Genomic DNA, 26,749 nt, shown 5'->3' with positions numbered 1-26,749 from the left:
ATAAACGAAAGAAAAAAACTGCTTGAGCACTAACGTGAGGCAGTGAGAGGTGAAGTGAAAAGGAAATAAAGGGAGAATCATCCATCCATCCATTATCCAACCCACTATATCCTAACACAGGGTCATGGGGGTCTGCTGGAGCCAATCCCAGCCAGCACAGGGTGCAAGGCAGGAACAAATCCCAGGCAGGGCATCAGCCCACCACAGGGCGCACACACACACACACACACACACACACACACACACACACACTAGGGACAATCAGGAACATCTTGATTTCAGCACAAACTCGGCTTCTGAGAGAACAATGCGCAGATCACTTGAACGGTCTGTCTCTGACACCTGCTGGCCATTTTGAGGATAACACCTTGCACAGAACTGCTGTATTGACATTTATATTTACTTTAATCTGCTTACCAGACACTTTTATCCAAAGAAACTTACAAAAGAGGTCACCATAATCAAGTAAACGTCAGTGTGGGGGGCTGTTCTGGAACAAGTGTTAGAGGACAAGGGTGCAAAATGGATCATCACAAGTGAAGAGTTCAGAGCAAGCGAGTTACATTTCCTTGGGTACAAAAACGTATCACAGCCACCATCAATTAAACAGAAATTCACCAAATAAGAGAGTCTTCAAACACTTCTTAAACACACAGAGAGAGTCAGCAGTTCAGGTAGAGGAGGGCAGCTCATTCCACCAGCTAGTTGCTACACATGCACAGAGTCTGGATTGAGGTTTGATGCCATGCAGAGGTGGCATCATCAGATACCATTCACTAGCAGATCTGAGTGGACGAGAAGGAAGGCAGCACCTCACAAGTTTCTCCATATATATAGGTGCTGACCCGGCGACTGCTCTGTAGGCAGGCATCAAGGATCTGAACTTAATATGTGCTGCTTCCGGGAGACAATGTAGAAATCTGAAAAGAGGAGTGACATGTGCCCACCTTGGCTGCTTGAATCATCTGCAGTGGCTTGGAGACACATGGCCGTACTCATTGCAATAAAGAGTTGCAGTAGTCCAGACATGACTAGGCCAAAGCCTGGATCAGGAGTGGTGATGCATACTCTGTCAGAAATGTTCTAACAAAGTGAATACTGAGAGGCAGTTACAATGTGGTCAGTGAAGGACAGCTGGTCATCGATCACCGCCCCAGGGCTGTGTACAGACTTGGCAGGTGTTGGCAATAATGAGCCGAGATGAACACAGATGGAGTGTTGAATAGCCGGGCTAGCTGGAATAACAAGAAGGTTGGTCTTTGCTAGATTGAGCTAGAGATGGTACTCCTTCATCGAAGTTGAGATAACTGTGAGACATTCAGAGATTCTAGCTGATACAGAATGGTCCTCTGGAGGTGAAGACGGGTACACCTATGTGCTGTCAGCATGGCACTGATGTGAGAAACCATGAGACTGGAGGATGGAGCCTAGTGAGGGTGTGTATAGGGAGAAGAGAAGAGGATCCTGCATCTGTCCTTGGGACACCTTAAATGTTTGCTTGATGCACCCTTGTCATCTGTCCTCACCAGGTCACACAGCAGGATCTGCCCAAGAGGTAGGTCTCAAACAACCCAAGGACAGCCCCAATGACGCCAAGTTCAGAGAGGGTAGCAAGGAGGATCTGATGCTTGTATTAACAGTACTGCCATTCATTCATATGTCATCTAACCACCTTAATCCCGTTTGGGGTTGTGCAGGTTGCAGTGTATCCCAGCTGCAAGAGGGACAAGGTAGGAACCCACCTTGGATTGGATGCCCGGCTCATCACAGGACACAGTCACTCCTACAAGGCACATTTTAAGGTCAATAAAAAAACTTACAGGCACTTCTTCAGAATGTTAGAGGAAAATCAGTGTACCCAGAGAAACATCTACACAAATACAGAGGGGACGTGCAGTTCCCACAAAGGAAAACACAATGCTGAGAAACTAAGATTCTGCAGCTCTAAGGCACCATGGTGTGCCACCATGCCAGCCCTACTGTCACATCATTGAGTTTACAACCTAAGTTCAGGATCACGGGGGACCACAACCCATTTCACTAACACAGGGTGCACTTCAGTTTGTTTCTTTATAGTGCATGACACACATTTATAAATAAAGTATACTTATGACAAAATATAATACAGCATCAGGTGACATGCAGAGTGAAAATTCAGTAAGTACACAGCCAGACATCTATACTTTATATTGCACTTACATGAAATTTGATAACATTTTGTAATTCATAGAACAGCTCTCTTGAAACAACATGAAAATTCCAAGCACCAACAAACCCCCCCCCCCCCCCCCCCCACCCCACCCACTAGGGCAAAGTCTTTGGGTGCTAAAATTACTTTTGCTGCAGGGTCTAACTAAATGTGACCTGAAACCAATCACTGCAGGGATGGAAAGAGCTGGCATCTTTAGCAGTGTGTGTGGGTGAAATAAACAGTTTTAGACAGCTGGGTTGACGATTTAAGGTACGTTTATCCTCACTAACCTCTCTGGAGTGGCCACCACTGTATATGAGAGTCATATTAACGTTTTTATTTACATCTTACTGTTATACTCCTCACCATCATTCCAGTTTGACAAGTTCAAAGTGTCAAGCTCCTCCAGTTCTTTTGTCAATCACACAGGAACACCTTCTTAATTTTACATCCCAACCCCATTTCTGCTACAAAGTTAAATTTCTTACTTTATAGAAGTCACAATGCACTTAAAACAGTGAGCATATTGTCCCACCCATTGTCGCCCATATCCAGTCACCACGGGAACCTCATGGAGGATTTCTGGAAGGACGCGCTTGCACTTTTGATTTTCCTCATTACATCTTTTACCTATGCTGTTTCATATTGTAAGTAAAGTAATGCATACTTTGTGAGGCACTGTATGACAGGAGTATTGAACCAATGGGACAACTGATGAGCACTGTTAGCCTAATTTAAACATGGAGGACAAGTCCAGCATTACGTGATGGTGGTCTTATTATTAGTGCTAATATGGCGCCTTTTAGTGCTCTTCAAACACAGCGTGGCCCTACCTGGACAGTTTGGCCTCTCCCGAGTATTTCATCTCCTGGAACTCTGCCTGCAGCCGCTCCCGTTCCTCCTTGAGGCGCACCAGTGTCTTCTCATTCTCGCTTTTGATGAGCTCCAGGTGCTTCTGAGTATCTCCTTGTGAGATGAACCGCTGGACCACTTCCTGTGGGAACACAAAGATGGCATAAAGATGGCTCCAGGTAACAAGTCTGACACCATAGGAATAATTTGATAAGGAGGCTGGGATATCGTCACTTGATGTATGAAGACTGAAAGGGTCCTGGTGTCACATTGACTTAAATTTAACTCTTTGAGAGCTGAATATTTTTTCTAAAAAACTCAGTCACAATGCACTGGTTTCACACATAAATCAACATAAAACATCTGTTGCTATGTGCTGTGGCTGCTGTTGGCGCCTGTTCCGCATCTCTGGCAGCAGTGGCTGCACAGGAGCAGCTCGATGGCCAGCAGGAATGCACGGCGGGCCAGCTACCGCTCTGTCTTCACAGAGCAGGTGGGCGATGGTGGCAGCCGCAGTGTGACGCAATATGATTTGTACCTCTTGTCATTATAAGTGGTGGTCCTCCTAGGCGAACGCTGCTGTAGGCGTATCAGCTACACAGACGTGTTCAGCACCATGATCACCTGGAGACCGACAGGCTGATGCTGGTACCTCACTTTTGTTTTCGATAGCCATCTCCAGATCACTTGCATCAAACTCAGAGTATGAAAAGTCAGAGTCCGATTCAGCGATAATACGTAATACGTCCATGGAGTATTTTTACTTTGCACATTTGCTTTAGTCTCGCCAGATGTCGATACCATTTTAGAGGCTGTTTGCTCTTCACTACTCATGCACACGCAGGGAATCTGAGGTCAAATCAGCAAAGCTATGTACTGTAACTTTCCTTCAAGCAAAGAGAGTCAAACTAAAACGTAAGGGCGAGTTTTGTCGCAGTTTACAGCCGATTACCATCCTCTTCCCCAGAATTTCAACAAAAGTCAACATTAGCCCTGAAAGAGTTAATGGTGGCGCAGTGGGTAACGCTGCTGCCTCACAGTTAGGACTCCCTGCATGGAGTTTGCATGTTCTCCCCGTGTCTGCGTGGGTTTCCTCCGTGTGCTCCGGTTTCCTCCCACAGCCCAAAGACATGCAGGTTAGGTGCATTGGCGATTCTAAATTGTCCCTAGTGTGTGTGTGTGTGTGCCCTGCAGTAGGCTGGCGCCCTGCACAGGGTTTGTTTCCTGCCTTGCACCCTGTGTTGGCTGGGCTTGGCTCCAGCAGACCCCCGTGACCCTGTAGTTAGTATATAGTGGGTTGGATAATGGATGGATGGTTTAGAAACCACAAGAAGAAAGTCCAGCTGTTCCCACATTTCTACACCAGAGAGTGTTGGTTACTTGGGGGTGTCTGGAGAGCCTTTCACACTAAATAGCTGCTTCTATATTTGTGCCAGTGGAGCACTGGCAATGCAAGTGATCCACTCAGGGTCACACTTAGAGCTGTTATACAGCAGTGCTTTGTTGATACCCCCCAACTGGGTCCGTATTTGTAAACTTAAGAGTCTACGCAGTGGACACAGTCATTCAACAGAGGAGATGGAATGTGCTGCTGTATATAGTGCCTTTCACAGTGAATACAATTTAAAGGCATTTTACAAGTATAGGTGCCTTTGATGGTGACTGTCACCTTTCTGTCAATCAGTCCCTTATTGAAACTGTTGTTTTATATAGTGCCTTTCACAGGAACATCATCCAGATGTCTTTTACAGGTATATTACAGTTACTTCATGAATTTCTACTAGGTCAATCCCAGCAGTTTAAGTGACTCACCGTGAGTGCCAGGACTAAACTTATGACCTTGTAGTTTTATATAGCACTTTTCATAGTGAAAACCATTTCAAGGTATTTTAAAAGTATATTACAATGGTTTCCATTATTTTGGTAATCTGAGTCCAGGATGACTAATTAGGTGCCATTCATGGTGACTGCCTTTTCACTTTCACAGAGTCAATGGTTGCGGCTGAAACTTTTGTCTTATACATACATTCATTCATTTATTTATTTATTTCCAAGGCGACTTACAACATTTATGATACAGTTGGTTACATTTCTTTTGGTTTTCCAGTTGGAGCACAGGCAGGTCAAGTGACTTGTTCATGTACAGTGCATTTCACAGTTAATATAATTTCAAAGTATTTTATAAATATATCACAATTACTTCCATTATTCTGACAATCTGAGCCCAGAATGATTAGGTCTCTTTCATGGTGACTAATGTGTCTCTGTCACACATTCCTTCAGTAGTGGGGACTAAAACTGCCCTTTTGTACAGCACCTTTCATAGTGAATATCATCCCAATGTTTTTACCTGTATATTACAGTTGCTTCAATTATCTGTACAAGGTCAGCTCAGGCAGTTTAAGTTACTTACTCAGGGTCACACTGCCAGCCCATGGTAGCACTAAACATGTGACCTTGTGGCTTATATAGCATCTTTCCTAGTGAATACCATTTCAAGGTGTTCTATAAATATATTATTATTATTTTGGCAATCTGACCCTAAAATAATTAGGTGTCTTTCACAGTGACTACCATCTCATTCTCACACAGTCAGGCAGTGGTGGGGACTGAAACTGTGACTTTATATATCACCTTTCACAGTGAACACTATTCGGACTTCTTTTACAGGTATATTACAGTTACTTCTATCACTTCTACAAGGTCATCCCTGGCAGTTTAAGTCCACCATTTTGGGTCTAATAGTCAGTCAAAGGCAGCACTAAACCTGTGACCCTGTGGGTTTAAATAGCAGTTTCAAGTCCTTTTACAAGAACATTACAACTGTTTCCATTGTATACGCAATGTGAGCCCAGGCAGCTGAAATGAATCATTTAGTCACACAGCCCGACAGTCCTGTGGACTGAACCTTGTGCTTTTATAAAACACTTTTCCTAGTGAGCACCTTTTAAAGGAGCTTTATAGGTCAAATACAATTGTTTTTGCATATTAAGTCCAGACAGGTTAGGTCATTTGCTCAGGGTCATCTGGCTGGTTAGCAGCACTGGTTTTTTGTAATGTTGTCCCTTTTCAGGTTGTGTCCACCACCTCAACTTGCCTTAGCAGTACATATAACTGACTCCATGTTTTTTTTACATTAGGAGCTCAAACAAGTAAAGTGATGTACGCAGGGTCTTTAATAATGACCACCTGCTTTATCAATAAACCATAACGGAGTCAAATCCCAAAGAGCTTAACTGCCAACTTCAAATAATGCAAATGTGCGGGTGACTGCCCTGAGATTGACTGGCATCCCTATCCCCTATGATTGGGCCCATACTGCTGGCATCCAGAACCCTTTAACCCACTAAGTTTGGGTTTTAGAAAAATGGATGGATGAATTCAAAAAGGGGTGTTCATCTAATTGAGCAAATCTGGAGTTCTCTACGTTACATACCTGGGTATCAGTGACGCCTGTAGCCTCTTTAATTCTCTGGAAGGCTTCCTCAAATGTGGTGATGGTCTTCTCCTCCTCCACCTCACCAAGGTTGTCACGCTGGGTGTCTGCACCACCGTCATCTCCCTGCATTGCAGCCCGCTGCACCTATAAGTTCAAAATCATCATACCTTGGGTTCATTAGTATTTGTGTGGCCAAGAGATTCTAAAATTGAATCATTTTGATGATATGTAACCTTCAATAAGCTATACGGTCATAGCTGTAAGAAAAAAAAAAAAAGACATCAAAATGATCCCTTCAGCTTGGCCTCACTTTATTTCATCTTTTCAATACTAAATATGGAGGTCAGTATGCCCAGGGTTTACCAAGGGCCTATACTGACACCTGGTTATGGTATAAGTGCACAGCAGACAAAGAAGTTAATACGTCAACTTCAACCTGGAATGAAGAATGAATGAGCTCCGTAAGGGCTGAGAGACCATAGACCAAACTAGACGGTCGTTTAATCAGAAACCACAAACAAGACAGGGGTGTCAAGATGGCACAGTGGGCAGGACTGCTTCCTCAAATGTCACTTTGGATGTTCTCCCCACGTCCAAGTGTTTTTGTCCCCAAGTGCTTCATTCCTAAAGCTGACCAGGTTAGTTGAACTAGAGGCACTAAACTCTCCGTCCTGAGTGTAGGTGTATATGTGTTTTTGTACCCTCAGATGGGCCGATACACTATCGCCGCTTAGTTGTTTAGCTGCAGAATGTCTTATGAGGTGTGACAATGAAATACCTATAATTTAATATGCACCCCAAATTTTAAGTGTGGAAACATGAAAAAAAGTCTGCCTTAAATTGGAAGCAATACGGCGTAATGCATATACAATAAAATATATATATATAGTGTATAGTACAGTATAGATTTTTTGTGTGGGTGTGTCTTTTTTGGCATTAAACTCGTAACACTGCCCACCATCCACATTACTGACCCGTCTCTCCACACGTTCAGCGTGAGCTCTCCGCTCCTCAGCCAGCCTCTTGTACTCAGCTAGGATCTGCTCCCTCTCCCGCCGCTCCCTGAAGAGCATCTCCTCCTGATGCTGGAGCTCTGTCTGCAAGAGTAAGAAGAAAAGTCAGGTCAAGGAACGGGAAATTTTACTTTATGTGGTCTTTGTTGTTTCTCGACTGAAACATGAGATCCACATAAGTTAGTAACAGTGCATGCCATTATCTATTTGTTTTGGTGCATTCTGCTTGTACAAACATAAGGAAAAACTAGAACTAGAAAAGAGATAAGAGACAGGGAGGATCTAGCAGGAAATGGACAATCTATCCCCGGGCACTGGGCTGGGCAAGGCTTAAAGACCACCATGGCAACCCAAGTTTGGGGTGAAAAGGAATCACATTGGATCCCAAAGCAATTCTAGAAGTGAGAAGACTGTCCATGGGAGAAATGAAGGCTTAGAGATGCACACACACCAAAGGCCACTAGAGGGAGCTCTAATCGCTAACCCTGTGATTCCTCCACTTGTCCCGCAGCAACTCCTGTGTGAAGCTTAATGCCACTTCGGTCCTATAAGACCACTAAGTCTTGAAGGAGGAGGCACATAAGAGTCAAAATTTCAACTTGAAGGAGGAGGAGAGGCCAGGCAACAGGGAGAATGACAGAAACAGGAATGGGAATTGAGCAGAGCATACTTGATGAGCAAGTGAACAGACCACCCCATGCATGACAGATTTGGGTCAAATACCTGTATATTTAGGCCAAGGTATTGTGCCTTAAAGAAAAAAGGTTTATCCTGGAACAGACAAAGGTAGATGGACCAGGAGATGAAAGTGTAAAAAAGGATAAACAGAACGCAGAATGTAATAGCAGTAGATAAGAATACCATGACACCAAAAACAACAGCCAAAAAGCTTAGTCAAAAGAAATTAAGCAAGAGGCCAAAACAACAGTTCTAAATGGGATCATGAGTATTTGGAAAATCAGAAAACTTGGACATGGAGAACTGAGTGTCACCATCTTTTATATCATGGCTGCCATACTGTTGTAGGTCAAAATCTCCCACACCTAAGAACAGGGATGGTACTGTAAACAACATGGCTGCACTGCTTAAAAAGTCATAATGACGTTGTGATAAATCAAAATGGTGAGTCCAATAATAATTTAATCATGTGAGAATATAAAAAACAAGGGGGGTTGGCGCCCTGCCCGGAATTGGTTCCCTGCCTTGCGCCCTGTGTTGGCTGGGTTTGGCTCCAGCAGACCCCCGTGACCCTGTGTTCGGATTCGACGGGTTGGAAAATGGATGGATGGAATATAAACAAATATCCCAGAGAATAATGACATCTCTAGAGTCATAGCAAAGGGGAGCCACAGATGATGTTGTTTTGTCCTATTCATTTATAACTTTACCACTGCATTTTGTTCATCCCTCAATTTCACTTTTTTATTTAATAAAGATATTTCTTAATATTTTGTCATCCTTGCCATCACTACAAAAGTATCCTCTATTTGTGAGAGCATGCATTTGACCAGCAACAGGCTGCAGTGGTTCACTAATATCAATTCTACTGTTTCCATGCCAGTTCACACCTTGGAGAACAGCATCAAGTCACCATTAACTGTGCGTCTGCAGTCTGAGGTCACCACGTCAGCCATATTGGAATGAATAACACCTGAAATGGTCTTTACGGACAAAGCCAAACCTTGGCTGCCTCCTTGGCGAGCTGTGCGTCATTGCTCATGGTCTGCAGCTCTTTCAGCTCCTGACTTTGTCTCATGATCTCAGTCTCCAAGCCATCCAGCTGATTCTGAAAGGTCAAGCTCTCCTCCTGGGAAACAAATATCATAGGACAAGGGTGAAAGGGTCGACAACATGTCCAAACAAATGGGTCACATTGCAATAATGAGACTTTTGGAAAAGTGGTATAATGAAGGGGACATCTGGAAGTGAAATCCACAGAACATGTAAAATCACACCAAATAACTGGAAAGAAATAAGCAATTCTTCTGACCCATCGCCCACCACCTCCATTCCCAGTGTTCAGAGTATGTCCAATGGGGACAGGCTTTATTTCTTTTTCTCATTACTCTAAAAAGATTGAATCTGTGTCACACTAATGAATATAATATCACCACCGACCAACAGTATTAAAGAGATTTTTAAAGGGTAGATCTCTATTTAACCTGCCAGGACTAACAGGTAGTTTACACTGATGGTGACAGCACAAGCATAATGTTTTTTATACCATATCTCCGAATGAACATCTCTCTATTATAAAAAGATGTGATCTTTTGAAGAGAGATCTTTGAGAGAGACAGAGACAGAGAGACACTTTCATGTCCCGCAAGACGGGCAGGTCACATCATACTTATGACCTTTCGAAACAAGTGCCGTGATACACATGCAGAGCAGGTTAGAGATAATGGAAGTAGGAACATTTGAAAGTCTCAAGAAAATGAGAGTAAAGCTCACATTAGCGCAAACAAATGGAAAATATTACTCGGTGAAATAACGGAACAGCGAAAAGAGATCGAATAGTGTTTGAGGATGTCTGGGGGAGAAGAGAGACAAGGCACTGACTTTAAAACGTTTGAAGCGCCGAACGAAATGCAGATCACACCACACAGGAGCAGCAACAAGCCAGCAGGTGATCGAGCAAAGAGGAGGTAAAAGAACAACTCTTATTTGCTTCCCACTGTATCTCCGTTAAAGATGGGTTTCGGAGAAGTGACCGCGTCTCCTTGGGGTGCGTTAAGCCCCCCTCTTCACAATGGCGCATAGCAGTGCAGTAAAGATCGCATTAGTGCAAACAAATGGAAAATATCAATCAGTGAAATAATGGAACAGCGAAAAGAGAGGGTGTGTTCAGCCCCCCTCTTCACAACGGCGCATAGCACTTGGCGGGGGAGAGTTGGCAAGCGAAGTGAGCAATGGTCGAAGCCCCCTAGTATAAAATAAATTTAGCTTCCTGAAATAAATTGACTAGCTTAATAGAATCATGAAATTTAATGCAATCAAAGTGTTATGATTAGGATCTTTAAACATTTAGCACCCATGATTTGTGTTTATTATGTGCCCTCCAATGTATGCAAAGAACCCAACCAGATATGTTTCTAGTGCAAGACTGACAATGGAGTACCTTTTTAGCATGCTAGGAGCGAATGTGAAGAGTGTAATCAGTCAAGTCACAGGTACAGGTGAACCTCAGAGGGAGATATTTATGGATTTTTGACACAAGTTTTAATATAAGCCCTTTCGAGAGATCCTTAAACTGAGCAGCAGTTCATTCAAAGTCCAGTTACAGTGTTGATTGTTAAATTTTATTTTGTTGTGTCTCCTACGGGACACCATTATTATTACTGTTGTTTTATTATCCTTTACATTGCAGTCTGTCATTCTTGCCCCTACCCCCACTACCACTGTTTATGACAAGTCAGCATGTGTGCTTATAACAGTAAGAGATCTGTGCTCCGCCACCATACACCCAATTCAAGGAGATGCTGAAACTGATCACATTGAGAGCTTCTAGTGTTAAACCGGGGGCCAAGCAACAACTCTCCATACCTGCAGGTGATCCTTCAGCTTCAGGTAAACCTTCATGACATGCTCAGCCTCCTGGCATTTCAGCTGCGTCTTTTCAAGTCGATTCTCAAGAATACGGAGGTTCTGAAAGAAGAACAAACAAACTAAGAAAAAACACAGGGAAATTGTTAATGGCATCAACCCCTCAGCAAACTGGTTAGCGTTGATGCCTTACACCTCCAGGAACCTGGGCTCGATATTTTGCCATTGTCACTGTCTGGGGTTGATAAGTAAGCCCAGCATGGCTGTGTGTACAGATGTTCCCTGTATCCCATCCAGGATTGGTTCTCGTTTGGCATCTGATTCTGCCATGAAGGGCTTTGTCTCACCACAAGCACATAATGAACAATACAGATGGAGAAAATGGATGATTATTTCATAAGCAATAAAAGCAGTGTGGGCAGCACAGTGGCGCAGTGGGTAGCACTGCTGCCTCACAGTTAGGAGACCCGGGTTCACTTCCCAGGTCCTCCCTGTGTGGAGTTTGCATGTTCTCCCCATGTCTGCGTGGGTTTCCTCTGGGTGCTCCGGTTTCCTCCCACAGTCCAAAGACATGCAGGTTAGGTGCATTGGCGATTCTAAACTGTCCCTAGTGTGTGCTTGGTGTGTGGATATGTGTGTGTGTGTGTGTGTGTGTGCCCTGCGGTGGGCTGGCACCCTGCCTGGAGTTTGTTTCCTGCCTTGCGCCCTGTGTTGGCTGGGATTGGCTCCGGCAGACCCCTGTAGTTAGGATATAGTGGGTTGGATAATGGATGGATGGAAAAGCTTTGTGGCCCTCTAGTGATGAAGTCACTGAACTGTGGTTCATTCTCCTACTGACTCACTGTGTGATTCTAAGAGGGTCATTTCACCTGCCACAATTTTCAAAACAACTGTACTATGTCTGTAAAGAGTCTGGAGGATGAAAACGTGCTATATAATAACAATTGTACGTCTGAATTTGTTAATAGTGTGCAAACTGCAGTATTTGCACAACATTCACACCGTCCAGTGTTCTCCTACAAGTAGACTCTTGTAGGACAATACTGCAACCACAGCTACAGCTGCTCAGATATACTAGTTTCCATGTATCTAATTTACCACGGCCTCTTCTGATTCCTGCTCATTGGCTTCCTGCACGGCCTGCTTTTTCTGCTCGTCCTGGGTGTGCTGTAGCTTTAGCTCCTCTAGGCGGCGCTTGCGAGTATCCGTGTAGTGCTTCATGGCGTTCAGCCGCTTGATCTTATCGCATACCTTGTGATCCATGACCTGAATGGCTGCCTAATGGAGAAAACAGATGAAATAGGTTAACTGCGTCAGCCAACAAGACAGCTCCAACCATCCAGAGCAGCCCAGCATTTTGTTGCTCTTTTTCAGAGGCTCTTGCGGCCTTTACATACCCATCAATCAACTGCTTCTACATGTACTCAACACTCACTTTTCCAGTTTTATTTCTCATGGCGGCTTTTTCCACTTGTCGATTTTGAAAGGCATCGTTAATCACTCGTTCATCCCCCTGAAAACACAAAATACAAAGAAATTCATCTGAGCATCCCACAGAGGAACAATGTCTCATTAAACTCACCAGGGCTGACCAAATCTATCTACGTTCTTCTCATTTTCATTAAACTGTTGGGGGAGTATTGGCGACTCTAAGCAGATAGATAAGGGCCACCACCAGTGGGGGCTTCCTTCAAACCGCTAGGCCAGCAGTATGGACTCAATCCTGGATGGGATGCCAGTTCACTGTGTGGCACGCTCACATACAGACACACTCAATCACAAAGATGGTGTCACAGAGTATTGAAGCCATCTTAAGAAGCATGCTTGGAATCAAAACTGATAGGAATGCCATGTTGTAGATGGGCACACTAATGGACACATTCACATTCACTGAAATATCAGATCATTTCTGAGTCACCACCCACCCTGACAGCATGAATGAGGACTGTAGAAGAGAGACCTCCACAAAGTCTACCTGAACAGGACTAAGTGTTAGGCTGGACGTGGCGCCATTCCATCTCAGGGCTCTCAGGTTAGCCAATTAACCAGACAGCATGTGTGTGGGCCATGGGAAGTACAGCCACCCTGGATTATCTCAACACCACTGGACTCTATACCTACACAAAGTCTGAATGTGGTGCCAGTCTATCATGAGGCTCACTAATGCACACTGCCGAGCTCGTCATATGTAGACGTGTCTTGACGCTGAGATAAGCGAGTAAAATGGCGTGTGCACCCGTGTGAGTGATCGACAGCCTAAGCTTGGTCCCTTCACCCTGTAATAGGAAATGTTATGACAAAAAAATGGATAAGTCAGCATGATAAATTACCACTTGGGACAAAGTGAGAAGTCAAGCAAAATGACACCTTTTATTGGCTAACTAAAAAGATTACAATATGGGACAAATAAAGTACTTTACTTTATGAAGTACTTTATCTCTATCTATGTATTATATAGTGCCTTTCACATCTATCTACTGTCAGGCACGAGCGCATGGGGAGCAGCTTAAGAACCCGTGTTTCCTCAGAAAGAACGAAGCACTGCCGTCATAATCTCGCCCGGACGACTAAAGAACCGCAGCACTTCTGGGTCCCTTTCTACCCTCTGGTTCCTGCTTGATGACGTCAGTTACCCATCCATCACCGCGATTTTTCCTAGCATCACACGGCTTTCATTTCCGGTCTGACCCTATAAGTTGTCCGTCTGCCCACCCTCATGTTGTCTGATGATTTTTGATTTGAAAATATCTGACCTTAATTTGCAGTATACGGGGCTAAAAACCCCAAATCTTTATGCTTGTTTTGTGTTTTATTACACTACATAAGTATTACAGTATATAGTGCCTTTCATGACTGTGTATCTGTCTATGATGGATAGATGGACAATGTCTTCTTCTTCTTCTTCCACCCTCAGCTAAAAGACATGCATAAGAGAATGACTGGTAACTCAACATGGCCATATGTGAACGGGTGTGTGAGGCACATATTAGGCTGGCAGAAGTTACATTTGGCTGGGTTGATAGAATGTGTTTGTGTGACTGACTGGCATCTTGCTTGATTTCACTACTGCTGAGATAGGTTTTGGCTCCCTAAAAGCTGCAGGTGCCATATGGGCTGGACTGGCATTGTAGCCAGAAGAGGGAATGGTACCTTACCTGGACGGGAAGCCCCTAGAAGGCAGACAGGCATCCCAACCAGGAAAGAGAGAGGAACCAGACTCGGAAGAGATGGCCAGAACTGAGGGTCGTACAGCCCATTGAAGAATGAAGATGTCACTGGGAGCTTTTTCCTTCCCTGGCACGCTAGATGGCAGCAGCCCCTGAAATTGGTCCCCAGGGGGAAGCCAGCAGGACATGCTGGGAGATGTAGCCTGGCAGAGCAGCCCTGCTGGGGTTACTGGGTACAGTAAAACGGCACTGCAGGGAGACAAGCTACCTGTTATAATGGACTACTGTGTCACCTGGAAGTGCTTCTGTTGGGCAATCGCCCTGGCACTGGAAGTGCACCCGGGTCCGTAATAAAAGGGATCTCATTCCCTTATCTAGGTGAGTTGGACCTGGGAGGAAGGAAGGCAACACTCAACTGGAGAAGGGTAGCGCGGTGGTAAGAGTAGGAAGGGAGAAAGATATTTGGTGTATCGGAAAGAGAAAATGTGTGTTTTTGTGCTACTTTGTCACATTGTGGAGGAGGTGAATTGAATAAACACTCCATTATTTGAACCTGGGACTCACTGTGTGTTCGTATTTGGTGGCTTCGGACTCGCTGAACTCCCCGGTTTCCACCAATAAGCCAAAAGTAATGTTTTAAAAATGGATGGGTGGTTTCCATCCTTATGTCAAAGACTTGCATATCTCTAAACCTGCTTGATATTAATGAATTTGAGCGTCTTTGTGTGTGTGAGGTGGCTACTATCAGCGTAACGTGCACCATCTTGTGCAAGTTCAGAAGACGGACGGATGAAAATGTTTAATGGATGGACTGTTAATATTATGATACTGTAGTATTTGATCATGCTATTTGGGTTTCGAATGCAGTTTGAAGTGGGAAAAAATAAATGGTGGTACCCAAGGTCACTGGGTTGGAGGAGGTAAAGACAGCAGCTAAATAATCGACTTGGTCCACACAACAAACAGGAATGGACAGCTACTGTACTGACACAAAAGAGACTCAATATAAAAATTAAAGTGGGTGCAGTTCTTCTAAACTATACAAATAAAAGGAAAAATAAGAACTCCACATGTTGGCATGCATGATGTCACCTGACGCCACTAAATTAAAACCATACTACACTTTGAATTTCCAACTATGAGTCCGATACAAGGAGGTACTTCTAATGCACACAGCCTATTTTTTTCTTTAATTTAGTTGCACAGATTTGAATAATTCCAATAAGTATCTGCCTACAACAACGTTGTGTTATGATTGCATCAAAATTGAGTGCACCCAGGGTTTTTGTCTTTAATGATTAGCCATTTATTCTGTGAATAAACATACAGTATTTTCTCCTTTGACCACCAAGACTCTGTCTGTTCGTTAACACTAAGACTGCTCTTATCATTAGTTACACTGACAGGCTTTTTGCTAATGGCGCTGAGAGGCCGGGCGCTCGCCTACTGATGGCGGCATTGCAGCCGACTAACAGTCTTTGACTTCGTGTGTTTGTACTCACTTTGATTTTGAAGTGCCGCCTTTTCTTCTGCTTCGTCTCCTATTCCATCTGTCGAACTTTTTTTGGTAAGCAGGCTATCATTATTATCATCCTCATCGTCACAGACGCTCTTACTCATCTTGCCACCGGCGGGATTAGAAACAGGCGGGAAAACCGCGACAATGAAACGCGGGCGGATTTGCGTACCTTGGTGCATTCTGGGTAATGGAGTTCAGCGAGGACTCTACCGCGTGCGTCCGGCTAGTCGGACGGGCAGGTCAGTGAATGAATCCGCTATAAAGGAGCGGGGAAACTGTGCCGTTATGAAAGAATTATATATATACTTCTTAAAAACCACGCTTATATTAAGTTAAAAAGTGTATTAAAAAGTAAAAAATAAGTCTCTCATACATCACTCGTAAAATAAAAGGTGGGCGCTTTTGCTAAGATTTTAAGAAGTGTTTTTTGAATGTTGATTGATGAAAAGCGCCCACGTTTTTATAAAGTATATATATATATATATATATATATATATATATATATATATATATATAAATTATTTTCAACTTTTTAGTCTTGGGTTTGTTTTAGTATAATTTTGTAATCAATATTTTAACACTTCCTTGGGGGGACGACATCTAATACTGCAAAGATAATTACACAGTTTTTAAATGATCACAACTTATCAGACCCCTGGAGGTTTCTTAACCCAAACTCAAGAACATATTCGTTCTACTCACCAGTGCATTATAGCTACTCAAGAATTGATTATTTTTTTATAGATAATAATTTCCTGCCTACAATTAAATCATGCAAATATGACACAATTGTTATCTCTGACCATGCCCCTCTAGTCTTGGAGCTAAAATCATTAAGCCCCTCACACTCACCTCGCAGATGGCGTCTTAACCCTCTTTTATTGGCAGACGAGAACTGCACAGAATTTATATCCAAACAAATCAGCTTCTTCCTAGAGACAAACACGTCCACAGAGGTTTCTGCAGGAACACTCTGGGAAACTCTAAAGGCCTTCCTAAGAGGCCAGATTATTTCATATCTTTCCCATAGAAATAAATTAGAAACCAAGAAAGTGTCAGAGCTAAGAAATGAAATTACTAGAATAGATGAAGAACAAGCCAGGCATCCAAGTGAAGCTCTTCACAGGAAAAGGCAGGCCCTGCATACAGAACTTAATATCTTAACAACTAAAGAAACTGAACAACTTATTTATAAGTCTAGACAGCATTACTATGAACACGGAGAAAAAGCTAATAAGCTTTTAGCTCAACAAATTCATAAACAAGAAGTTCACAATGCAATACCAGTAATCACCAACAAGAATGGAGAAGAAATCATCGACCATAATAAAATAATGCACACATTTAGAGATTACTATAAGTCTTTATATTCCACTGAGCCCAAAGAAGACAACACGCAATCTAATGCATTTCTGGATAATTCACAAATACCACAAATAGATGCTTTAAGTGCTGAGGAACTTTTTTTAAACAGTTAGATTCAATAATAACCTCATTCATTTGGAACTCAAAACACCCACGTATCCGAAGAGCGACCCTACAAAGACCTCAGGCAGAAGGTGGCATGGCTTTACCTAATTTTCAGTTTTATTACTGGGCAGCAAACATACAAGCCATAAAAACCTGGACACAAATAAATGCACATACACAGGCTTGGTCTGCAATAGAAGTAAAATCCTGTAGTACTTCTTTATATTCCCTGCTCTGCTCTCCAATAAATGAAAGTTATCGCAAATATACTAATAACCCAATTGTGCTTTACTCACTCAGAATATGGAACCAAATTAGGAAGCATTTTAAGATGGAAAATCTTTTATCAGTGGCACCTCTGCAAGGGAACCACCTCTTTCAACCTTCGCAAGTATATCCAGTTTTTAATACCTGGAAAAGTTTTGGGATTAAAATGCTCAGAGATCTTTATATAGACAACATATTTACATCTTTTGAACAATTACGTTCAAAATTTAACCTCCCAGCTACACATTTCTTTTACTATCTTCAAATTAGAAATTTTGTTAAACAGAAATTGCCCGATTTCCCCCACCTTGCACCCTCCACAATGCTGGAAAAAATACTGCTCAATTCCGAGGAAACAAACACTATTTCCGCAATATATAAAATCTTATTAGAGTCCCTACCTTTCAAAGATCCAAGAGGACATTGGGAAGAAGATCTCTTAATCAATATATCAGAAAAGGAGTGGAAGGTAGCAAAGCAGAGAATTCACTCGAGTTCAATATGTGCAAAGCATAGAATTATTCAACTAAAAATTATATATCGAGCTCATCTGTCTCGCTTAAAACTGTCCAAAATGTTTCCAGGCCAGGATCCAACCTGCGAGCGCTGCAACCAAGCTCCTGCCTCACTGGGTCACATGTTCTGGGCCTGCACCAAACTAACATCATTTTGGACAAAAATTTTTAAGTGCCTCTCAGACAGCTTAATGTATCACAATCCCTCCTAACCCACTAACAGCTGTGTTCGGTGTTCTTCCAGATGGACTTGAAACGGAGAAGGACAAACAAACGGTGATTGCATTCACTACACTCTTGGCACGCAGACTTATTTTGTTAAATTGGAAGAATCCTAATTCTCCTCTTATAAATCAGTGGGAAACTGATGTTTTATATTATTTGAAATTGGAAAAAATCAAATTTTCAGTTAGAGGATCTATACAAAATTTTTTCAAAACTTGGCAGGATTTAATCAATATTATTTTAGAATAAGAGAATTAACTATTATTGCATTTAACTCCCTTCTCCATCTCTTATTTATATAGATATTTACTTCTCCCCTTCTTTTGTCTAATGTTGCCTTATTAAAAAGCTTAAAGAAATTTTCCTTTAGCTAAGCTCTCCTTCTCAGGGGTGGGGTTTGATTTGCTTTCAAATTTGTTGGGTTATAAATTGATCTGTTTGTATGGAATGATTACAATGAAAATTAATAAAATAAAAATATTTAAAAAAAAAAAAAAAAAATATTTTAACACTTCCTTTAATATTTCTATCCGTTACTAGCGCCATCTATTGATGAAATCTTTAACTATTCTTCATATGAAAATTTCATTTCTTAATTAACATGGATTAATTGATCAATTAGTGAAACTGATTATTGATTCATGTATTGCCATCGGAAGTGAGTAAGTGTGCAAAATTTCAAGTCATTTGGACAATAGGAAATGGGTTAAATATCGATTACAAGATTTGTACCAGACAACAAACAGGTGAAGTTAAAATAATAATAATAATAATAATAATAAAATGAGACAATAAATCGAACAGTAAAATGTTAAAGTCCCGGGACTTGAAACTGGTGAGTACGCGACAAAAAAAAAAACTCCAAAGGGCAAACCGCGAAGTACCGGCTCACTTCAAGCGCAGGTTCGATGGATTTTTTCCGGTCTTCAAATCGTATGGAGTTATCATTTTAAATTCTAATATTTCGAATGTTCCTCTGTCTATGATGTGTTTTGTTTTTCTGATCTTTTTTTTTTTAAGCACAGCGATCGCCGCCGTTTTGTGGCTCCGTTAACACAACGCGATGATTCGTTGCCTGCAGCGCGGTCCCATGCCGGTGAAAATGGAAATGTATTATTTTTAGATATAAATTTCTGTTTTTTGTGTTTGAATGCAGGGGAACATTTGGTCAGTTTTTCATCTGTTAGATGAATATCATTATCTCTTACCCTCTGATGAACTTTGTATAAAATTTAATTTCTCCTGCAACCATAAACAATACGGTTAGTTGTAGTTTTTATTCTCCCTTCCTTTATTCTGATGATTAAAAATACAATATCTTACAAAGATCCTCACCCTCACCTCTTCTTCCAATTTTCCTGACTGATGATCAGGATTTTATAAATAAGATTTTGCCAAATAAAATCATTTGTGCTCTATACACAAAACAATTAAAACCCTGTATTGTACAAATTCTCTTTCTTTCATCTTTTAATCAATCTTTTTACTCGATTTCTATAGTTAACACTTTTGGAGTTACCTTTGCCTCCAAACAGTAAAGAGGTTTGCTATAAAATATTTATTGATATCTATCCACGGTTGGGATAGGCCGTCTCGTCATTGTTACAAATGAGACACCAGTCTGGAGGCGGTGGAGAATCCTGCATTGTCTTCAACTAAAAGTCAGCAAAACTAAGGAGCCGATTGAGGATTTCGGCAGGAAGCCCCAGGAGTCCTTCACATATCAATGGGACTACAGTGGAATGGGGGAGCAGCTTCAGGTGCCTTGGACTTCATATCTCTGAGCACCTGACATGGACTCAGCATATCTGAGCTGAGATCAAAAGGGCAAGGCAGCGTCTGTACCATCTGAGGCAACTGGCAAAATGTAGGGATCTTGGAATTTAAGGTTGGGGGTGTGCACTGATAAGCGTGTAGCCAAACCCACCACACAACGAACCACCTGGATTGGGACCCGGGAATGGTGTGGTGGGAGACATCTTGACACTGAACATCACATCCTGGTTTGGCAACTTCAAGACTGGAAGGCCATGCTAAGACTGGTGCGATCAGCAGAGCACATGAGAAGACCTGCTGTTTGCTTCCTGTACTGGTGTAGGCCCAAGCACTGCTGCCTCACAATAAAAAGACCAGGGTCCTCATCTCAGGTCCTCCCTGCGTGGACTGGAGTTTGTATGTTCTTCCCGTGTCTGTGTGGGATTCCTCCAGCAGTTCAGACACATGCAGGTTAGGTGGACTGGCGATGCTAAATTGGCCCAAGTGTGTGTGGTTTATGTGTTCACCATGTAATTGACTGGCACCCTGCCCAGATTATTACTTCTGCCTTGTGTCCTATGCTGGCTGGAATAGGCTCCAGCCCCTATGACTCTGTTTAGGATTAAGAGGGTTTAGGTAATCATATGGTATTGTATGGTGTAAGGCCAGAGCAGCTAAAATCCTCAAGGACTCCTCTCACCCCAGTAACGGACTGTCCTACCATGCTTTCCAACCATGTTTGTGATGAAAGGTGCTAAATGTGAATTTCCCATCGGGATTAATAAAGTATCTATCTATCTAAATGCAAGAAGGGCTGCTTGGCGGACAAGAATAAAACTGAACAATGACGTAGTCCTTACCGCCAGTGTTTCAGCCAATTGCTTGTGGAGCCTTTTGTTCTCTTCTCTGAGCCGTTGGATGCATTCCTTGTTCTTCTTGATGGTCAGCTGGGAGCTCTCATAGTACGCCTTCTTATCTCCCTCTGGAATTTAAGCAAGGAAATGAAATCTCTGCAATTAATTAAGCCGGCCTATAGCTCAACTCTTTTCTTAAAACGGCCAACTTCAGTTTTATTTCAGATATCCATCCATTCATTTTCTGAACCAATTTTAATCATTTTTCCTGATTTTCTAGTTCAGGTTCATGAGGAGCTGGAGTCTTTGCCGACAGCGTCTGATATTAGGCAGAAATAAACCGAGGAGTGCAGGATGCTTATCCATCACATCCACACCAGGAGCACCCTGCAGTCACTGCAAAACGAAATCTTTGAACTGGAGGGGAGAACGTGCAAGTTCATTCAGAAGACATGCAGAATCAAATCACGACCTGCTGTGCTACCCTGATTCGGTTAGCCCCTGAATCTAAAAACAGCCACGTGTTTCAGCTTTCTGCTGCATTTCAGGGAGAAACCAGAATATCACCCTCATTATGCTCATGGCTCTGCTGCGGCCAAGTATGCCAGGGTTCATTTCGGCCATCACTGAAGTGCCAACCTAGGATGCTGGCTCTTAATAATGACCACCCTAATCCACTCTCACCTCGGAGTACTGCACCCTCCACCCATCCTTCTGCTGATGCCAGCATAGGAGAGAGTTTCCCCCCACCCACAATTACAGCAGCCCAGGTAAGCAGAGAGCTGAGGAGACTTTGTGCCACCAAAGCAGTGGGTCCAGTTGGAGTATCGCCACGACTGCTGAAGGCCTGTGCGTTGGAGCTGGGGAGTCCTCTACAGCGCATCTTCAACCTGAGCCTGGAACAGGGGAGAGTCCTGAGGCTCTGGAAAACATCTTGTATCACCCCAGTCCCAAAGGTATCACGTCCTAGTGAGATGAATGACTTCCGGCCTGTCGATCTGACATTGCATGTGATGAAGACCATGGAGCGGCTGCTGCTTCACCACCTGAGGCCACAGGTCCGTCACGCCCTCGACCCTCTGCAGTTCGCATACCAGGAGAAGGTGGGAGCGGAGGATGCCATCATCTACATGCTACACCGATCCCTCTCCCACTTGGACAGAGGCAGTGGTGCAGTAAGAATTATGTTTCTGGACTTCTCTAGCACCTTCAACACCATCCAACCTCTGCTCCTCATGGACAAGCTGACAGAGATGGGAGTAGACTCATACCTGGTGGCATGGATCATGGACTATCTTACAGACAGGCCTCAGTATGTGCGTCTCGGGAACTGCAGGTCTGACATTGTGGTCAACAGCAGATCTTTCCTCCCCCAAACTATGCGACTCTTCAAATCCACCCGGGATGGGTGGGTGGTGTGTTAAACGTTAACATTATTCAAAGTTATTGTCTGTTTTTACCTGCATTTTTATTACTCTTTAATTTAATATTGTTTTTTATATCAGTATGCTGCTGCTGTAGTATGTGAATTTCACCTTGGGATTAATAAAGTATCTATCTATCTATCTATCTATCTATCTATCTATCTATCTATCTATCTATCTATCTATCTATCTATCTATCTATCTATCTATCTATCTACTATTATTATATAGTGCCTTTCATATCTATCTATCTATCTATCTATCTATCTATCTATCTATCTATCTATCTATCTATCTATCTATCTATCTATCTATCTATCTATTATTATATAGTGCCTTTCATATCTATCTATCTATCTATCTATCTATCTACTATTATTATATAGTGCCTTTCATATCTATCTATCTATCTATCTATCTATCTATCTATCTATCTATCTATCTATCTATCTATCTATCTATCTATCTACTATTATTATATAGTGCCTTTCATATCTATCTATCTATCTATCTATCTATCTATCTATCTATCTATCTATCTATCTATCTATCTACTATTATTATATAGTGCCTTTCATATCTATCTATCTATCTATCTACTATTATTATATAGTGCATTTCATATCTATCTATCTATCTATCTATCTATCTATCTATCTATCTATCTATCTATCTATCTATCTATCTATCTATCTATCTATCTATCTATCTATCTATCTATCTATAGTGCCTTTCATATCTATCTATCTATCTATCTATCTATGGTCCTGTTCAGCCTATATACATCGGACTTCCAATACAACTCGGAGTCCTGCCACGTACAAAAGTTCGCTGACGACACTGCTATCGTGGGCTGCATCAGGAGTGGGCAGGAGGAGGAGTATAGGAACCTCATCAAGGACTTTGTTTAATGGTGCAACTCAAACCACCTACACCTGAACACCAGCAAAACCAAGGAGCTGGTGGTGGATTTTACGAGGCCCAGGCCCCTCATGGACCCCGTGATCATCAGAGGTGACTGTGTGCAGAGGGTACAGACCTATAAATACCTGGGAGTGCAGCTGGATGATAAATTGGACTGGACTGCCAATACAAGAGAGAACAGAGCTGACTATACTTCCTTATAAGGCTGGCGTCCTTCAACATCAACATGCTGCAGATGTTCTATCAGACGGTTGTGGCAAGCGCCCTCTTCTACGCGGTGGTGTGCTGGGGAAGCAGCATTAAGAAGAAGGACGCCTCACACTTGGGACAAACTGGTGAGGAAGGCAGGCTCTATTGTTGGCATGGAGCTGGACAGTTTGACATCTGTGGCAGAGCGACGGGCGCTGAGCAGACTCCTGTCAGTCATGGAGAATCCACTGCATCCACTGAACAGGATCATCTCCAGACAGAGGAGCAGCTTCAGCAACAGACTGCTGTCACCGTCCTGCTCCACTGACACACTGAGGAGATCATTCCTCCACCACACTATATGACTCTTCAATTCCACCCGGGGGGGTAAACGTTAAAATTATACAAAGTTATTGTCTGTCTGTATACCTGCATTGTTATCACTCTTTAATTTAATATTGTTTTTTATCAATATGCTGCTGCTGGAGTATGTGAATTTCTCCTTGGGGATTAATAAAGTATCTATCTATCTATCTATCTATCTATCTATCTATCTATCTATCTATCTATCTATCTATCTATCTATCTATCTATCTATCTATCTATCTATCTATCTATCTGGTTACTGGTTGACTGTGGGACCTTCAAATCTCGACTTGGACAGTCGAGGTGAATAGGGTGGACAAGCTAATTAGGCTGAGTAGCCCGTTTTCTCCTCACCACATGTTGTTCTAAAGTAGGCTGGCGCTGTAAATACAAATCCAAACTCCCATACACCAAGCTAACTTAAAGTTCCTAATCGAGCCTCTGATCTTTGTTAGAGGAAACTGGCATCCCAGAAGCATGTCAAGAAGATACAAACTCCACATAGAAAACATTCCCAGCTAAGAAACAAACTGGAGTGAAAACAGAATGAGATCACTGTGCCACTCACTGCTGCACCAGTGCCCCGAAAGAGGAATCCAAGTCAAGTCAAGTAGAGCAGGCACTGGTACAGCGCGTTGCCGCACCCACCACACGATGAAAGAACTCGGGATCCCAGTTTGCAACCCCCCAGGCAGACATGCGGTCCAATCCCACCCTCCGGAAATGACCCTCTGTCTGCCGCGGCCAGGTGTGACGTGGGCAACCCTTTGGCCTGGTCCAGCCACTCGGGTCCCCAACAATAAGTTGGATCACCCTCTGGGATCTGACCCGTAACTGACGCTCCCTCACAATGCAGGAAATGTGCCTCATTTGGGACTCCATGACCAACTGCTCATTCGACACAAAGTCAAACCAATGGTACCCAAGATTTTCCGGAAAAGAGTAATACCATTAGAAGAAAATAAAACATTAATTATGAAGTCCTCACCATTTTAGCAAAATAACTTACACTGTCAAAACTCTGGACGGATGCCCGTTCTTCCCAGAACACACACACACACACACACACACACTCAGTCTCACTGAGCCATTTTATTTGCCATTCAGATCTTTGATTTTGTGCCACTTTCATCTGATCTTGTGTTTTGCCCTGGGCACAGATGCCATTCATTCGTCTTTTTCTAAACCCACTTAAGTGTACAGTTGTACATGAGGAATGTCCTGGTAGCACTGGGCACAAGGCAGGAACCAATCCTGAATAAGATGCCGGGGCACACAGCCACACTCACTTATACCAGCATACATGTTTTTTTTGGATGGGGGGGCTAAAGCAGAGTACACACCATTAAAAAAAAGCCAAGCAATGGGAGAGCCTGCAAACTTCACAGACAGTGACACCTGGAATGAGGATGCCAACTGGAAAATAACAATTAAAATTAAGATTCAATTGCAAATCGTTTTATTACTATAGTAACGTGTCGCAAACCAAATTACAAAGAAATTCACATTGCTTGACTGATTGGTCGTTTAATCTCTAAAGATGTCAGTGCGAGGCCTTTTACGATCTGGACCATTTTTTGCCCCACAGCCCAATATGAATGAGTGTCGTCATGGGTGTGCCCAGAGACGCACTGGCACCCTGTGCCAAGTTGTTTCTCGTCTCGTGTCGGAGGCTGCCAGGATAAACTTCGGCTAATGCCTATTCTGAATAGAATACCACGAATTAGAAAATACATTGATGGTAGAAAATACATGGATGGATAACACAAGCGGAAAGACAATCGGCCGAAGCAAAAGAATGATGCGCCGACATTTTACCCAGAAGTTGGATCTTTCGCTGCAGCTCTGATATTTGCTCGTGAAGAGGGGGCTGAAGCCCGTCAGCTCGCAGGGTCATCGGCATGTCCAACGAGACGCGACTGCTTACAGAAGGAGACTCCGGGCCGAGGAAAGTTCGAGTTCACCCGCTGTCTTGGGGGCTGGCTTTTGTTTTGATTCACTTTTTATTTTCTTATAAACTCGTGGCCGTCCTGACCCACAGAGTGTTTCTGTCTGTGCAGCGCAAGTATTGGAGTCGCCGTAACCTAGCAACCAACGCCCGTCACCAGGGTCAACCAGCCAAACTATAGCACGTGACCGGAATAAGCTTTGAGCGTACGGTGGGCGGGGCGACAGAAAAATCTCTCAACACATCGGGATGCACAGTGCGGAATACTGCATTGAAGACTTTAGTTGAAGTATTGTAACTTCTTATTGTTATTCGGTAAATACATCATCCGTAAATATAAACGGATAAAATGTAAATATTCACTTAACATTTTTATTACACAATTTACAGAAAATATTGAAGTAATGCAAAATACAATAAAAATACAGGAAATATTTAAGTGAATCATTTACAATTTTACTATTATTTTTTATTTCTCTTTCTTTTCGTATGTTGTATATGTTTATCACATTCTTTGTATCTTATTTTAACTTCTTAACGTTTTCTTTAATCGCTAAACATTTGAGTTTAACGTGTATGCACCATATATATGTGCGTATACTTTGTAAAATTTCTTGTATTACAGTCAGTCATTATCCAACCCGCTATATCCTAACATGGGGTCACGGGAGTCTGCTGGAGCCAGTCACAGCCAGCACAGGGCACAAGGCAGGAACAAATCCCGGGCAGGGAGCCAGCCCACAGCAGGGCACACACACACACCAAGCACACACTAGGGACAATTTAGGATCGCCAATGCACCTAACCTGCATGTCTTTGGACCAGCTACCACTGCGCCACCGTGCCTCCCTCACTTTAAATCGAACGATTTATTTATTTGATTAACATAAATTGTAATACAAGAGGGTAGGTGCTGCTGCCTCGAAGTTAGGAGACCTGGGTTCATTTCCCGGGTCCTCCCTTTGTGGAGTTTGCATGTTCTCCTCGTGTCTGTATGGGTTTCCACCCACAGTCCAAAGACATGCAGGTTAGGTGCATTGGCGATTCTAAATTGGCCCTGGTGTGTGCTTGGTGTGGGTGTGTGTGCC

The 26,749-nt window shown here is 42.8% G+C and overlaps 1 protein-coding gene across 2 annotated transcripts in view; it reads right to left on the bottom strand.

Annotated features, from left to right (window-relative positions):
* The window catches only part of odad3 (outer dynein arm docking complex subunit 3), a 36,667-nt gene extending 10,863 nt beyond the window's left edge, over positions 1–25,804 (bottom strand). The window contains exons 1-9 of one of the 2 annotated variants that reach the window (XM_028823587.2): positions 25,532–25,804; positions 20,817–20,938; positions 12,474–12,551; positions 12,137–12,316; positions 11,039–11,140; positions 9,177–9,302; positions 7,457–7,579; positions 6,480–6,626; positions 3,025–3,185 (exon numbers count right to left, since the gene is read on the bottom strand). In XM_028823587.2, coding sequence (XP_028679420.1) covers positions 3,025–3,185; positions 6,480–6,626; positions 7,457–7,579; positions 9,177–9,302; positions 11,039–11,140; positions 12,137–12,316; positions 12,474–12,551; positions 20,817–20,938; positions 25,532–25,616 — 1,124 coding nt within the window. In that variant the 5' untranslated portion in view covers positions 25,617–25,804. The remainder of the gene's footprint in view (positions 1–3,024; positions 3,186–6,479; positions 6,627–7,456; positions 7,580–9,176; positions 9,303–11,038; positions 11,141–12,136; positions 12,317–12,473; positions 12,552–20,816; positions 20,939–25,531) is intronic. The other variant, XM_028823586.2, reaches the window with a different exon arrangement.
* Positions 25,805–26,749: the final 945 nt, after the last annotated feature.

This window comes from Erpetoichthys calabaricus, chromosome 17 (assembly GCF_900747795.2).
Source record: "Erpetoichthys calabaricus chromosome 17, fErpCal1.3, whole genome shotgun sequence".
Taxonomy (NCBI): domain Eukaryota; kingdom Metazoa; phylum Chordata; class Cladistia; order Polypteriformes; family Polypteridae; genus Erpetoichthys; species Erpetoichthys calabaricus.
Note: the sequence above shows the minus strand (reverse complement) of the source record. Positions and strands in the feature narration are given on the sequence as shown.